The following is a 17,495-nucleotide window of genomic DNA, read 5'->3' as shown; positions in this document are numbered from 1 at the left end:
AGGGGGGGGAGGCGCCGACCTGAGTGTAGTATTAAAATGATGATTTTAAGTGCCGCTTCACACTAGTGTGATGCGAGAACCCTGCGAATCAACTGCGGTTTCCCACATCGCACCCGGCACGCATGGCAGTTCACACTGCCATATGCGAACTGCTGGGGAGTGTCATTTTATGTTAACGGCACCCCCATTTCAGCTTGCATATCGCACTGCGAACTGACAGTTCGGACATGAATCGGATCGCATATGTGTGAACACACATGCGATCCGATTCTGGTCCGAACAGAAAAAAGGGTACAGTGCATGTTTGGACCGAATGCGGTGCGATATCCGCCATACTATCTGTATGGCTGACATCGCACCACACAGACATTGCATGTAATGTGAACAGCAGTGGCGCTGCAAATTACATGCTTTGTCTGGCATTGCACTAGTGTGAACCGGCACTAATAGGATAATATTAAAAACACTTACTGTAGATAGAAGATGATAGAAGATGCATGCTGGTCAAAGTAAAGGGCAGTCCTGGCATTCCACATGGCTCTGTGGGTCCTAACGCAGTTCCGAATAGCTGAAAAGGATTGAGCAGCTGGCTGGAATGGATCACAGTATTTCTCCAGGAGCAAAGGAACCAAGCAGCTCCACACAGACCAGCATGGACCATGGAATAGGAAGGGATTGGACCTAGGCAGGGCTGGAATCTTGTCAATCAGGGCTGCAGTGATGAAAGGCTATGCACTCGGCACTGATGGGTACACATTGAAATATTTGAAGCATAGATTTCTTCTATATGTGTAGAAGTCTATTGAAGCGATTGATGATGTATGAAGGGCTAAGCTAGTAAAATAGAAAAAGGGTGGGTTAGTATGCTTGTAAACCTGAAGAGGTGATGGAGGGGGAACAGGCTGTCGTGTAAAGAATTAATAATAATAATGAACAGTAAAGATAAAGTTGGTGCTGTCTTCCCCCTAGTTGGTATACAAGGAATGTATATGTGTGTGTGTCCCCTCATGATTTGGATACTAAGTGGGGTGCACCTAATGATGGATCATGCAACATGCATATCTGCACATACACATATATACATACATGCACACACATACATATATGCATATATATGAAATATTAATATAATATATTTACTATACCACTCCCGACCGGTAGAGCAGAGACAGACCTGTTTGTGGGGCGGGGGGGGGGGGGGGGGGTAGACAGGGGAAGGGAGGAAGGAAGGGGGGAGAAACAAACCAGAAATGGGCATTTGAACTGTTATAACAAGATGTATGCGTCTAACTCCTCATTGAGTCCCCCTGGCGAGAGGGAATTGGGGGAATATATCCAGAAAGTCTCCTGCTGCAGAGTCGCTTGAAACGCTCCACAGCAGGCAAATCTCCGGTGATGGCCTCTATGACCCACACCTTCAGGCCTTCAGTAGACTTTTGATGTTCAGTCAAAAATAATTAAAGGAATGGCTAATATTGCAATTGGGGAAAATCTACCATATAGCGAAGCAACATCATTATCCATCCTGTCCTGCTATACGGACTTATAAAAAAAAAAACACTATGCTGTAAATATTGTCCAACCGTTGCCAATTAAAAAAAAATGAAAAAAATTATATATCATCCCAAACCCAACAAATATCTACCTCACTTGTAAATTGGAAGGGACCCACAAAAAAATAAATATGTACAAAAGACGGTCCCCTCTCATGCTATTACATTATATTAAAAATGTGACAACAATATAGATGTGACCAACATCATATCTACATCATGGCACCATCCACAAGCTCCCAAGGAGCTATGAATACAAAAACAGGGTATCTTCAGTTTAGTTGATAAATCAACCAATAAGAAACCTCAAAGTCATATAGAAACCAGAAATGGTGTTGATATCTCTCTTTGGGGTCACCGTTCTTCATAAACAGTAGCAGCATCTAGTGGTCATAATAACTCCCTAACACAGTTAAAGGGGCAAGTAGGGAAAAACCTGTATCTGGTAATCCTAACAAAGGCACTGGATGATATTCATAATATTGAAGGATACCTATAAGGATCTCAATGAACTGCCAACTAAAAATATAAACACCTAAATCGAACGGAAACCGGATAAAAGCTTAATACCTCTGTAAAGAGTCACAGTCCTGGTCAAATTAGATAGCACCATAATTTATCAGATTTAGACAAAAAATGCAATAGTCAAAAATGGGCACTAAATAGTAATGATGTAAAGAATATTTCTAAAGATCATACCTAACTAAATTACACAAAATTTATGGAAATAAATCAAATGATCAAATAAGTTGGACCACTACCCTAGACTCAAACTGAGTTTCATATTATATTGGACAGTGTATAAAAACTCTAAGAATTGTTGAAAGCATTGATCAAGCTACGTAAACATTTAGCCCAAAAGGGACATCTCACACTTAGAAATCTCTTTTTCCATAGAACTTCCCCTCCTATGGGGCCTATACCTGTCTATCCCTAGAAAAATTGTACTTGTTGGGTCTCTGTTATGCACCGCTAGGTAGTGTTTTAATACAAAGTGATTTCTAAAACCCTTTAAAATATTGTTAATCTGCTCATTGAGATGGACCTGGAGGGGGCATTTCATTTTATCCACATATTATAGCCCACACGGGCACTGCAGTAGGTAGACTACGCCTAACGTAGAACATGTAATAAAAGGTTCAATCTCGAATCTAAGTGCTCGTTGATATAAAGCTATTAGTTCTCCTAGTCCTACAACCATTAATGTAAACAGTGAAGGGCGCAACGATAAAACAGGCTTAAATAATAAATAAAGTGAATATAAGTGCAATTGATATAATAAGAGTTCATGTGATATCCAACATTGCTATCAAACAAAAACAATGAATCTTCTTATATGTGCTCCAAACACTGTGTGTTCTTAAAGTGCAAATTCTTCAAAGTAAAGTGCTTCATCCGAATTGATATGTCAAAGTGCTCACCAGATGATGTCGGCCACCAAGTGACCATCGGGCATTTAATGAACCAGACGGGCTTCTATCATCTGATGTTCCCTTTAGGATTGTTGCAGCATAAGACTGCTATGCATGGACCCCCAGATCTCCATTGAAACAGAAATGGATATGTGTATATGACGTCTTATACCATTTAGCTCTCATTCAATTCCTCCACAACATCTGCAAATAGTGGCTCCTCATAAAAGGCTACAGAAAGGCACGGATAGTGTAATAATGTCTTTTAATGATTCAAAAGCACACTTACAAATCCAAGTCCGTATGGTGTAAGGTACAGGTAAAAACAGGGCTGCAGCTTTAGAGTCTGGTCTAGCAACTAGCGCATGTAACACACGGCGTGTGTCTCGGTCTGCATCCCAGCTGTATGCAGGAACAGAGGACTCATGTATGCGTGTTGAGCCTCCCTTTCAATATATTTCACACTCGTGCGCGTATCATCAGGAAATGGGCTCCGCGCCATTTTACTGGAGCCTGAATACCGGTGCCTTCATTGTGATTGGTCAAAAGGGAAAAACTTTTTGTCTGAGAGATTAAAAAGATCTTTAGAATGTTTCCAATTCAAAAAACCTTCTGTTTCCTCTTCAGCTGCATACTTACAATATAAAAAATATTAAAATAATAATGCCATAATCCTTAAAAACCTATATGGGATCAGGACATTTAGATACCTCCATTTTGCATCTACTTAGTATTTCCTCCTCATGTAAACTACACTATTACAAACGTAGGATACAATCATATACTCCTCTATTAATATCCACACACTGTACTGCTAACCTGTGTGGTTACTTATACTACCACACGATACTGGGTATAATAAAGATGTATTTTAATTTTAATTGTAACTAGGAAATGCATTTCCTGGAAAAAATGTGTGGGAATGCTGAATAGCTCAATTGCTAAAGCTAACTCGATGAATAGCTTAAATCTATAATAAAATGAGATTAGTTGGAAAAGTAGGAATGGTTTTAAAATAAATATGAATTTCATTAAAAAAGTTTAACAACACCCCTGATGTATGAAAGATGTATAATATTTAAAGTTTTTTTTTAAATCTTTTTGATCATTAATCCCCACACCTAATGAGTGAGAGACAGTGTAAGAGAAACCTTCAAACACGTCTTAATAAATCCACAACCGTACATGCTATGTAAACAGTAATTTCACCGTTAGAGACACACGGCCTTTGTGAATGTATTGGTATAAAATTTATGTTGATAAACTTAAAAATGGGGGCATGTCAGCGAATTGAATTGAATTTTGAAGAATTTTATACAGGGCAGTCAATGGAAAAAAGTGTAGAAATCTTGTTATTTGGAAGCTCAACCAGCCAAAAGTAAAAGGCGTATCACAAAACATTGCCTGAAACTAGACAAAAATCCCCATGTTTTGATGTATAAATTGTGTATGACAAGTAGATCTTGTGGGCGTGAGAGCAATTTATAGAGACGGAACTAAGATCATTTCTGTAAGGCTCTATGCTCTAACTATGAGATCATCCACTCTAAGCAGCCCAATACACACTGTTTAATCGATAAAGTTCCTGAAATGATCACTAAACGTAAACAGCTTTTTCACGAAAACTGTAAAAGATATCAAACTGAAAAGATATAGCCAGATAGCTGAATATTTTGTGAACATTTAAAGTTTGTTTGGCATCTGTAGGTGAAAGTATGAAGGAGCTGAAACTTTTGGGAGCAGAAGATTTTAAGGATTTAAAGCATGCTCTCATTCACTTCAATGTTAAAAAAAAGTGTTAAAAAGCTTAATATTTTAAAAGTATAAATAGTAGAGAAAAATGTGAAGAAGTCCCATCCTTAGCGGAAAGAGCTGGACATTTTAAAAGTTGAATGGATTTAATAGCTTAAAATATGCAGAAGTTACGCAGAGCCAAAAAACGTACGGAATGAAATAAATAATAAGTAAATAAAAACCAATAACAATAGTGGGACTGCTGAAGCATTCCCACTAATCAGAAGATGTAATGTCCCCCCCCCCCCCCTTTGGTGGAGACTTAATAATGCGTCTACATTGCATGATATAACAAAGAGAGGTAATGCACTGTCTTATACATTATTATGGATAAATGTTACTATCCTGGATACAATTCAAAAAATCATAAGACTATAGATATAATCCAATTAATATTGATACTAAGGAAAAAAGAAAAGTAGAAAAATAGAATAAAATATGAAAATATGTACATTATTATAAACCCATAATGATTGTATTAGAGAACAAAGCTCAAAAAAAGAGCTAAAAAAAAATTAAAAAGGGGGGAGGGGAGAAAGAAGGGAAAAAAGAGGGGGAAAAAAGAAGAAAAGGTGGGGGTGGAAAAAGGAGGTAGGGTGCGGGGGGCCAAAGGTCTCAATCAGTAGTCAGTCAAAAAACAGTTCAAGCCGATATCGATATTCATGCCAGCCAGCATGAGACATCCCAACTCAAAGAGCCACCAAGTTTCAGCCTGTGAGACCTTGGTTAACTTGTCACCCCCTCTCCAATGTGGCACCACCTTGTCTATCCCATAACATTTTAGGATTTTGCTGATAATGAGCTCTAAAATGGTTAGAGACACTGTGCTTTCTAAAGCCATGTTTAATATTTGTTACATGTTCATTTATCCTCTTATACAAACACCTTGTGGTCCTCCCCACATAAATCAAACCGCAAGGGCACGTGAGGAGATACACAACATATCTGGTGTTGCAGGATATGAACTTGCCAATTTTATATTTCTTTCCATTATGAACCTCTTTCTTTTTTTATCAGGAGTTGTCCTACATGATTTGCATTGTCCACATGTATAAAAACCAATAGTGTCCAAAAAGTTTTTTTTTTTACAGATTTTTTACGTTTTTTTTTCTTCAGTATTCAGTGGGTTTAAAATATGTCCAAGTGACATATCTACCACTCTTGACAGAAATCTTGAGGTCCAAAAAATTGATCTCCACAATCAGCCAGAGATGTAAAGGGTATCCTTAATCGCAGAACACCACGTCTCCACAAGCCATTCCCATTATTCAGAGCAGCGTTATAACACCAGCATACATCCCAAGGAAACATAAAAGGACAAGCCTCGTGGTACAGTAATCTTAATCACAATTTATTGTAGAAAAAAGGAATTACACTCACATCTTAGTAGATTAAAAAACGCTTTAGTTATGGTCTCATAACATGTGAACTTCCAACAAGATGGCCACACGGTCCCGGCCTACACAAGTTCCACGTCTGCCCACACACCCTCTCCAAATGCGTTTCACCATGAACTGATGTTGTCAGGGGTGTTTAGGTCTGGAGATGACGTCAGTTCATGATGAAATGCATAGAGGAGTTTGTGACCAGACATGGAGCTTGTGTAGACCGGGACACGGCAGGCCATCTTGTTGGAGGTTCACATGTTATGAGACCATAACTAAAGCGATTTTTAATCTACTAAGATGTAGTTTTTTCTACAATAAATTGTGATTAAGATTACTGCACCCCGAGGCTTGTCCTTTTATGTTTCTTTGGGATGTACGCTGGTGCTATAACGCTGCTCTAAATAATGGGAATGGCTTGTGGAGACCTAGTTACCTATGTCCATCTTACCTGGCTTGATTGAACGTGGTGTGCTGCGATTAAGGATACCATTTACATCTATAGCTGATTTGACCCCTGTAACAAGGGTCCACAGAGGAGGGTAAGAGGCAGTGTGTTTGGGTGACAGTGGTGGCTCTCCCTCTTTATTGACCAAATGTGTTTTTCACCATGATATATGATACATCTTAAAGGACTGCTTTGAGGATTCATCGCCTTGAGGACTATATCTTTAAGCACTGCACCCTTTTTAAATTGTGTAAGATATGGCAGTGTTTTTGTATCAGATTTTTAGTATTAAAATGTTGTGTAGAAAAGGTAGTAATAAACGAAACAGTGGGAGGGGTATCTCTCCTCTGATCTGGGGGTCTATCACTCAGTAGATCTGCCATGTCTATCTGGGCAACCTGGCCCAGGGTGACCTGCAACAACTCCAAATAATAACCCTTTTCAACAAACCTTTTAGTGTGAACTTCTTGTGTCAAGAACTCATTACGCTCATTGCAGATTGCTTAAGCCTCATATATTGACTCATAGGTACTGAGCTAAGCCAATACCTTTTATGTCCCTTCAAAAACAGAAGTCCCTTCTGTTCTTCTCACTGTCCTTGAAAATAATGTCCCTTTTCTTTAAAGTGTAGGAAAGCTGAGAGGTTGTTTTGTCTCCCCAGTGTACAGGGATTTACATTCCTCAGTACAGTGGACTGTATATAGCAAGTTAGTTTTCTTGTGTTTGGGTGTTTTTTGATGTACAAAGTTCCATGTCTGTTTGTTGTTGGACTTCAAAAACATGGAAATGCAAAGCTTTTTAAAATCCTGAGTTTTTCTGAAACTTCAACCACATTTGGAATGGCTATATTACTTTATGTGTTCTGCTCCTCTCCTCTGTTCAGTGGTCCCATGCTTATGCTTGACTTGATGGATGTTTTAACGAAATCCCAAGTTAAGTATCCAAGATTTTTCCAAACACTTCTAAAGTTTCTGCATTCTTTTTCTTTAGACTTTGTGTTTGTTGTTACCATCTTAGCCTGGTGTTGCAAATATCCATCCCTCAGTTCCAGTGGGAGGTGTGATGCAAAAAGCAGATGCAAGTCTCAGCTATTGCTATTTTAGCAAGCTATTTTCAATTCAAAGAGAATATTTCAATGTACCAGAATAATATTGCAACCAATGAAACAGCGAAAAAAAGAATATTGCTACCCATATAATGACTGCATGAATACTGATAGCGATACTTAAACCATGCAAAATAAACTACTCAAAACAATTAAAGAAACAATTTAAAAACACATCAGATCTCAATGGGGAAAAATATCATGCTGGATATCTATACTGATATGGACCGGGTAATGTGTTAGGAATGAAAGGATGCCACATTGTTTGAAGGAAATTAAAAATATCAACCTACAGAGCACTGAATTCAAAGACACCCCAAAAATCAAAGTGAAAATATTATGCAGCAGGCTAGTCCATTTTGCTGTAATTTATTTGCAGCAACTCAAAATGGTACTCAGTGGTTTGTATGGCCCCAACATGCTTGTATGCATGCCTGACAACATTGGGGAATGCTCCTAATGAGACAACGGCTGATGTCCTGGGTAAATTCCTCACAGATCTAGAACAGGGCATCGCTGAGCTCCCAAACAGTGCAAGCTAGCGGCATCAGATGGACCAAAACATAATGTCCCAGAGGTGTTCCATTGGATTTAGGTCATGCGAGAGTGGGGGCCATTCAATGGTATCAATTACTTCATCCTCCAGGAATTGGCTGCATACTCTTGCCACATGAGGCTGGGTATTGTTGTGCACCAGGAGGAACCTTGGACCCACTGCACCAGTGTAGGGTCTGACAATGGGTCCAAGGATTTCATCCTGATACATAATGTCAGTCAGGGTGCCATTGTCTAGCCTGCAGAGGTCTGTGCTTGCCTCCATGGATATGCCACCCCAGGCCATCACTGACCCACTACCAAACCGGTCATGCTGAATCAGGGTGCTCAGGGTGAACCTACTCTCATCTGTGAAAAGCACATGGTGCCAGTGGCTGCCAATTCTGGTGTTCAATGGCACATGCCAATCGAGTTCCACTGTGCCCTGCAGTGAGAACTGGGCCCACTAAAGGATATCTGGACCTCAGTCCACCCTCATGAAGTCTGTTTCTGATTGTTTGGACAGAGACATTCACACCAGTGGCCTGTCAGTGCTCATCCTGTTCCTCCTTTCACAGAGGAGCAGATACCAGGCTTGCTGATAGGTTAGGGACCTTCTACAGCCCTGTCTAGCTCTCCTAGTGTAACTGCCTGTCTCCTGGAATCTCCTTCATGCTCTTGAGACTGTGCTGGGAGACACAGCTAACCTTCTGGCAATGGCACGTATTGATGTGCCATCCTGGAGGAATTGGACTGCCTGTGCAACCTCTATAGGGTCCAGGTATCGTCTCATGTTACCGGTAGTGACATTGACCGTAGCCAAATGCAAAACTAGTAAAAAACAGTCAGAAAAGATGAGTAGGGAAAAAAAATGTCAGCGACCTCCACCTGTAAAACCATTCCTGTTTTGGAGGTCGTCTCATTGTTGCCCATCTAGTGCACCTGTTGTGATTTTCATTAACATCAAAGCAGCTGAAACTGATTAACAACCCCACTCCTACTTAACTGGCCACATCAATATACCATGAGTTTAATTGACTTGATGCTATACTCTAAAAAGTGTTCCTTTAATTTTTTTTCAGCATTGAATATTCATCCTATGCTCTTTGCTTACTCATTCAGGAACTGTTAATTGAATGAACATAAAATGTGTGGCCACTGTTAAGGGTTTTGTTGACTTGATTAGGGTTGCTTTCCTTTGGATGCTACACTTATTACTGTGTTCTGGACAAAAGTCTGGCAACTGCCTAAGGCAGTCATGTCCAAAGTCCAGCCCACAGGCCATTTGTGGCCCGCGGTCTGGTTTTATACGGCCCCCATTTGACCCCAGCTTTTCTCACTCTCGTGGCCCCCCTGGCTCCGCACATTGCCTTTGAAAAATATGCTGCTACAGTGAGTTGTAATCCCCGAGTGCCTCACCGATAAGCTGGGGCGTGTGTGGCAGCTGCCGAACTCAAAGTGCCTGTGATTAGCAGCGGTGATTGGCTGCAAGTGCCTCTCACTGACAAGCAGGGGCTGGGGGTGTTCCAAAAGCCTCCAGGAAGCTGACAGCATGCGCCGCCAATAGCAGACACTAAGTAATGTCCCTGCGGCAGCTGCAGATCTCTCAGTGCCTGTGATTGGCAGTGGGGATTGGCGGCGGTGATTGGCTGCGGCACCTCGCGCTGTCAGCATCCTCGCATGTTGATCCCTGAAGTGAGATGCGCTTGGGGAGAAAGATAAAGATAAAAAAAGATAAAGAGGAAGAAAGATAAAGATAAAGAAAGAGAAAGAAGCATGAGTCAGCAGTACACAAACATTATATATTATTTTATATATATACATATCAGAAAACAAGCTCATCCTTTGCCCTAATCTGAGCCTGGGGGAAGATTACAAGTGGGGGCTAGAAAAAATACTGTGGCTGTTTATAAGGAATTTAATGTCAAGTGACATTACCAGTTGTGACATAGCACATACGACAAGCTAACAGAGCGCAACCGCATGAAAAGTTGAAGCAACTTGAAGCTGTTTTAATGTCGCAACAGCAATTTTTCACAAGAGTCCGTGAGTCAAATGAAAATGCCACAAAGGCAAGCTATGAAAATTGCAAATATTTTGCTGAGGGTGACTTCATCAAAGAATGCGTTATGAAAATGGTGGAGAATATCTGTCTCGAGAAGAAGCAAGAGTTTGCCAACATTTGCCTGGCTCGTAACATTGTAGCACGGAGAATTGAAGAGATTTCAGATATTAAGAGACAATCGACATGCAAAGGAGTGGATTTTGACTTCTTTTCCATAGCCTGTGATGAAAGCATGGCCCTATCTGACACGGCTCAGTTGCTGATTTTTATGAGAGGGGTGTACAATCAAATGAATGTGACTGAAGAACGACGTGACTTTCAGAACCTTACGGACCAAACAAGAGCAAAAGATTTATTTGTTTCTGTTAGTTCCGCCATAAATAACATGAAACTGCCTTGGAACAAAGTTACTGGGATTATTACTGATGGGGCATCTGTCATGGCTGGTGAGCGAACTGGATTAGCAACCCTAATCTGTAACAAGGTGATCGAAGAAGAAGGCAAAGCTATTAAATTCCATTGTATCATTTATCAACAAGTTCTCTGTACTAAACATCTCAAATATGACCATGTTATGAAACCGGTGGTGAAGACTGTTAATTTTATTTGCTCTATAGCCCTGTGCCACCGCCAGGTTAAACAGTTTCTACTGGACATCCAGGCTGAATACAAAGATGCATTATATCACAACGATGTAAGATGGCTCAGTCAGGGGTCTGCACTGCAGCATTTCTACTCTCTCAAAAAGGAAATCTGAGAATTCTTGGAAACAAAGGGACAACCGATGCGAGAACTATCTGATCTGATTTCGCGGTCTGATTTGGGGTTTCTAGTTGACGTAACAAAGCATCTGAATATAGTGAACATGAGTCTTCAGGGCAAAGATGCAGTAGTGAACCAGCTTTATTCACACCTCAAAGCCTTTGGAACAAAGCTTTAACTTTTCATAAAGCAGTTGTCACAAACACAACCCAATCTTATACATTTTTCAGCGTTGCAGTAAATAATGACCAGTTTTTCCACAGGACACTATCAGTGCACAAATGAGCAGATATGCAGCAGACATTACATCTCTGGCTGGGGAGTTTAAACAGCGCTTTCAAGATTTTGCAGCTATTGAAAAGGAGATCAGCCTTTTCTCCTCTCCATTCTCTGTTGACCCCGATGATGCTCCAGATCAGCTGCAGCTCGAGATCATTGAGCTGCATTGTGACAGCGAGTTACGCAATTGTCACCAACAGCGCTCTCTTGTAAACTTTTACCGCCAACTGGATAAGAGCCGGTTTCAAGAGATTCAAACATTGGCTAAGAAAATGCTGAGCTTGTTTGGCTCAACATATATGTGTGAGAAGACATTTTCTGTTATGAACTTTAACAAGAACCGCATGAGGACAAGACTAAAAGACTCTCACCTGTGGGACATTTTGCGCATCAAAACCACTGCCTTTGACCCAGACCTAGCCTATGTGCTGCAGTCCAGATCTCAGTTTCACCCTTTTAGTGCAGGCAATTTTTCTTTTTCAATTCAGATGAATATATTGTAAAATCTCAGTTAATGTCAGTTGGTCTAAATCAGTTATGACTATATTTGGACACAAGATGTATACTTGGTTTTATGTTCCTGTTCATTTTGTAATGTACTTTAGAATGTTCCTGACATATATTTCAGCTTCCTGGATTTTTTTTTCCCATCCGGCCTTCATATATGAAAGGCAGAGTGATTTAACACCTGTTTAGATTTATCATCCATGTGCCAAAATGAAAAGTATGGCGTTTGCAATAAACTTTGCATAAAAATGTAATTTGCATTTAATTTTAATGGTTCAAAAAAAGTCAGGCAAAAGGGTCAGCCCTCATGCATGTTCAGTTCATGAAATCTGGCCCTCTTTGAAAAAGGTTTGGACACCCCTGGCCTAAGGTAAGAAAGTCCCTTAGGTCACAATTGCTCACAGGGTTCCAGTGAAAGTTCCGTTCTTGGAAACATCAGTACTGAAGATTGCATATTTTTATCTATAAGGAAGAAAATTCCACTGAGCATCATTATTTTAATAAAACTGTGGACAATGCTTATGTGCAAAGGCAGAATCTCACATATATAATAAAAAAAAAGCAAAGAGCAACGTTAATGTGGTATTCATGGCAAAGTCAAATGATTGCAAATGGTAACTTTGTGTCACCTAATTCAAACATGATGTTTCTTTTAACGTGAGTTACCATATTCTTTCATTTCTTGGGTGCTCCAGCAGTGAGAACTCGCTTACATAGTTCTTAGCTGAAATCCCTCTCATCATGGAGTCTCACACCTCTTTCTAAAACAGTTACACTCAAAAGGGTTGAATAGCGTTACGTGGGATTACATCAACACGCTTCTGCCACGCATGGGATTTCAGGGGAAATTCCTAGTAGGTTTCAAAGCCCTTTACGATAACACTATGACCCGTATTAAGCTACCTGGCTGTTGCTCCGAGTTCTTCCCAATAGGTAGAGGCACTAGACAAGGGTGTCCCCTTTCCCCTTTAATTTTTGCTTTAGCCCTGGAGCCCCTCGCGATTGCCCTTTTGAGACATCCTGATATTACTGGTTACACTAAGGGTGACGAAATGTACAAATTTTGCATGTATGCAGATGATGTTTTGATGTTCATAACCAATCCCCATGTTTCACTCCCCAACCTTTTTCTTACACTGTCAAGTTTCGCGAAGGTCTCTGGTCTATCCATTAATGTCTCCAAATCTGTTGCCCTTCCTATAGGTTTTGCTCCCACTGATTTAGCCCTTATTAAACAAAACTACTCCTTTACGTGGGCCACTTCCCACATACCCTACTTGGGAGTAGGACTGCCCGGAAATTTTCGCAATCTCTTTGGGGTTAATTACCCCCCATTGATTAGAAAACTTAAAAATACTATTAAGAGCTGGCTTTCTTTACATATTCCCTTTATAGGGAGAATCACAGCGCTCAAAATGGTCATCCTTCCCAGGCTGTTATATCTATTTCGCTCCCTACCAGTTAAGCTTTCTAAATCTTTTCTCCTCAACCTTCAGTCCCATTTTAACAGATTCATTTGGAGTAATAGGTTGCCTAGGTTTGCCAAGGGAGTCCTATACAGCTCTATGAGAAGTGGAGGCCTAGGGGTTCCTCAAATTTGGTTGTATTATCTTACCTGCAGATTTACGCAACAAGCACAGTGGTCGATCCCTAACTCCAGAGTTCCTTGGGTGCGATTTGAGAGTGATGCACCCTTTTATCTCCCTGGCCTTATGTGGTCAACGCATCGACCTCACTCAACCTTATGCACGCTTAATATTATAGTTGCGGACAGTCTACTACTGTGGCACCGCTACAAACACAAATACAACCTCACTTCGGAGAGCTCTATGGGCGCATCTTACCTGGGCGATCCTGGGTTCCCCCCAGCCTATCTCCATCCTGAGTCTTTCAGATTGTGGGTTCAATGCAAACTTACTCAGTTAAGGGACTTCGTGACGGGTTCTGATTTCACTCCCTTCTCGGTATTACAGACCCAGCACCAACTCCCCGATGGGGAACTTTTTAGATACCTGCAAATCCGTCACTTCTTTCTCTCTCATTACAGACTCCGGTCCCCGGTCCAACTCACCATCTTTGAGGATTTATGTTTTAACTTCCCACGCCAAAAAGGCCTGATTTCCCTGATCTACAAAGCTCTTGAGGGACTTACAGTTGTCCAGACTCTAAATTATAGATCACAATGGGAACAGGAGCTTGCACTGGGGGCCGGTGTTGTGGACTGGGAGGAGGGATGGGACAACATGTGTAAATGCACCAGATCCTTAACAATTAGGGAAACGGCTATTAAAGTAATTACCAGATGGTACTACGCTCCGGTGCGTTTGCACAAGATTTACGTTCATACATCCCCCAGCTGTTTTAGAGGTTGCAATCACCTGGGCACCTTTGTTCACATTTTTTGGGACTGTGAGTTGATTCGACCAGTTTGGCAGGAGGTTTTGAGAATGATGGACAAGCTCGCTGGTCGTGCGTTGTCCCTTACTTACCACCACTGTCTTCTCTTCCAAACCCTGCCGGACACCCCTAAACCCCTAGTAAGGCTCGTTCATTCCATCTGTGTCTCTATGCTATGGACTATAGCATTACATTGGAAGTCCCCGTCGATCCCTTTATCTCAGGTTCTCTCACGCATTGATCAAGTAATGCTGACTGAAAAGATTTTACATACTCTGCAGGACACGACTCATATATATGACCTAAAGTGGAACCCATGGTTCCTATTCCGATTACAAAAATTATCACACCTTGGGTTTTTTCTCTTGGCTATCTGAAAAAAAAATTTTTTTTTTTTTTTAGTATTTTTTTTTTTTTCTTTCTTTCTAGACTTTTCTCATTTCTTTCTTAGTGTTGTCTATTTTTATACATTACAAATATGAACGTCAGGACATTGAATATTTTAGCTTTCCCTTTCTTGCAATCTTTTGTTGGATGTAAGATCTATACCAATGTTTATATTCTTTGTATGGTCCGTAGAATCCTATGGTCTGTTTGCCATTTTATTATAATCTTGTCATCCAACTGCTTATGATGTATATGTCATCTGATCCTTTTTGCTGACGCTGTTTTCTATTTATCGCTTTAATAAACTTTTTTGAAAACAAAAAAAGGGTTGAGCCCGTTCACATAGCAAAGTGAATGCTCACTTGGGTTATTACAGTAAATATGGTAAAGCTGTGTTCACTCTTAATACCCAATCATATGATAAGGAAAATCACGAAAAAGAAATTGGAGAGTGTGTGATTGAAAAGTCAATGCGGTTTCACCTTATTCGCTCACCTTAAAAAAAAAAAAATGTGCAAAATAAGCATACACTTCGTAAAGTAATCATTTTATTTACAAAGTGAAAACCTTTATTCCTTCAGAAAATTGGTCCCAAGTTCTTTAGACAGGAATTATTTATTACTGACATACATTTTACACATGGGAAAACTATCATGTTTGTGTAGCACAGCAGTTTTTTTATATTAAGATGATATTGTTTCTATAGTGTTTCCTCCTTATATAACAAATATCTATACAAAATCTCCATATAATCTTTAATGAAGGGTGTTACATTGCATCACCAATATATGTGATTTATGCAGATTCATTTGAAACCTTGCTTTTAGTTGTTAAAGTGATTGTATATGTCTCACATGAAATATGAACAAAGCCCTACCTTCTAAAGCAGGGGTGTCAAACTCAGCTTCATTGCAAACCTCATCAGCATTATGGTTGACCTCAGAGGGATAGGTGTATCTGTGCTATGCACATGGTACAAAGTTCAGTGGGGTGTTACATATCAAGTGCAGAGTTCAGGGGTGCGCTATGTACAGAGTGCAGTTTCAGGGGTGTGCTCTGTACAGAGTGGAGGGTTGAGGAGTGGTTACACACAGAGTGCAGGGTTTAGGAGTGTGCTATGCACAGTGTGCAGGGAGTTCAGCCCTCTTTCACAGACTGTTCACATGTCGCTTTCACCCCTCCTTGACTCTGACCTCTGTACCACTCTCCTCCATCCCTCCCACCTCTGCACACATCTCCATCCACAGTCCTCATCTCTCCCCCCCTCCCCAAAAGCTTCCTCGCATCTCACCTAAATGGCCCGGCTTTAGTACCTCCCGGCAGTGTAGGTGGCTCTACTTCAGCAAGCCCGAATCACGATGCGTTTATGCACCGATTATATTCAGCACCCCTAATGGCTACAGGCTCTACACACTCTTCTGACCTCTAAATTCTTGGTTTCATCAATGAGGCTATCCAACAGAACAGACTAGCCTTCTTGCAGTATTTAAACTAGGACTGACATTCTGAGGATATGCCCCGAAAAAGGCAGGCAGGGGGCAAAGCACTAGGCAGCATTGTCTGTGGTCTCCGTCTAGCTGATATTCCTTTATTGCTTACTTACAATTTCTTGTCCTGTATTGTGTATCTGTATGGAGATGGCCATAAGCCCTATACACACTATGAGTTTTTCTGCTGAGTTTTTCCTTCAGGGGTGTCATTCAGACTGGCAGAACCACAGTAGTAATGAGAGCAAAATTAGCTCAGTATCAGATCATGAGCAGCCCAGCAGCAAAGAAATATTTATGTTGTATTTGGCCAAAAACGCATTTATGGGATATGCTTCACAAATTTATAATCTGAAACCAGATCTATGGCCAGGATATGGACAGTGAAGTATTTAAATATTCCTAACAAGCAGTAAATGAGCTTTAAAACAAGCCCTCCCTTTAGCCATAGCGCCCACCTGGCTCACATGTGGAGAAACTGTGACTCTTTTGGAGCAAGATCTCTCCATCTACCATTCCTTTTCAGTTGCCCTTTTTTTGGTCTGATGTATAGTCCTCTACAAGAATGTAGAGTGCTATTTAAATCCAGTGCTGTGCCTGGCTGCAGTGGCTCTCTTCTCTCTGCTCACAGAGAGAGAGAGCAGCATTCTATGCATTAAGATAAAAAGCCCCCTCAGCCCCCCTAATACTTACCTGAGCCCCTATTTGGAGATTTCCCTTTCACATCTGTTGCAGTGACACTTCTTGATGTCCAAGAAACAAGGTTGGCAGGACAGAAAGTGAAATTGCATGTCCAAAAGCGGGGACATACGCATCAACAAAATCCTCACAATGTTTCTAACACGTCTTTATTCTACCGAAATCTACAAAAAAAGTTTTGGCTAGAGTTTCATTGTGATGAAAACCTATTTTTGTCTTTCCTAAATAATAATGTATGTTTCATGATTCTATGTAATAACAGAAACCTACAATGTGATCTGATTTTTTAGATAGAGTGGAAGCTGTAAGAGACCTGATTCTGGTGAATTCACTTCCCTTAACTTCAAATTCGGACACCTCTATGATTTGTATTGCACCTCCATGGAGTACCCCGGAGACCATCTCTATTGTTAGAGACTTTGAAGCCATTGCAAATACGCTGCGGGATCCATTGGATGTTACTCAGGATGAAACACGGAGAGCTGCCAAAAGAGTGTTATGGAAAAAAGAAAAGGCCGGTGAGGCTATTGGAGCCTATTACTGTGAATGGAAATCTCGAGATACAGTAACCAGGATACGGACTATGAAGATGTCAGCACAAGGTAAAATGCACTGTTACCACATCATTCCCTGATCTATCTTTTTTTTTTTATTATTAAATTGTATTTATGCTTTTTCAGC

General features: G+C 40.6%; 1 protein-coding gene across 2 annotated transcripts in view; it reads left to right on the top strand.

The window, feature by feature from the left end:
- TEK (TEK receptor tyrosine kinase) overlaps nucleotides 1-17,495 on the top strand; it is a 166,951-nt gene that overhangs the window by 64,271 nt on the left and 85,185 nt on the right. For both annotated transcript variants that reach the window (XM_077475145.1, XM_077475146.1), the window contains one exon: nucleotides 17,105-17,416. In XM_077475145.1, the coding sequence (XP_077331271.1) occupies nucleotides 17,105-17,416 (312 nt within the window). The remainder of the gene's footprint in view (nucleotides 1-17,104; nucleotides 17,417-17,495) is intronic.

This window comes from Lithobates pipiens, unplaced genomic scaffold (assembly GCF_037356315.1).
Source record: "Lithobates pipiens isolate NorthernLeopardFrog02 unplaced genomic scaffold, aLitPip1_a1.2 Scaffold_13, whole genome shotgun sequence".
Taxonomy (NCBI): domain Eukaryota; kingdom Metazoa; phylum Chordata; class Amphibia; order Anura; family Ranidae; genus Lithobates; species Lithobates pipiens.
The sequence above is the reverse complement of the archived record's forward strand: the minus strand, read 5'-3'. Positions and strand labels throughout refer to the sequence as shown.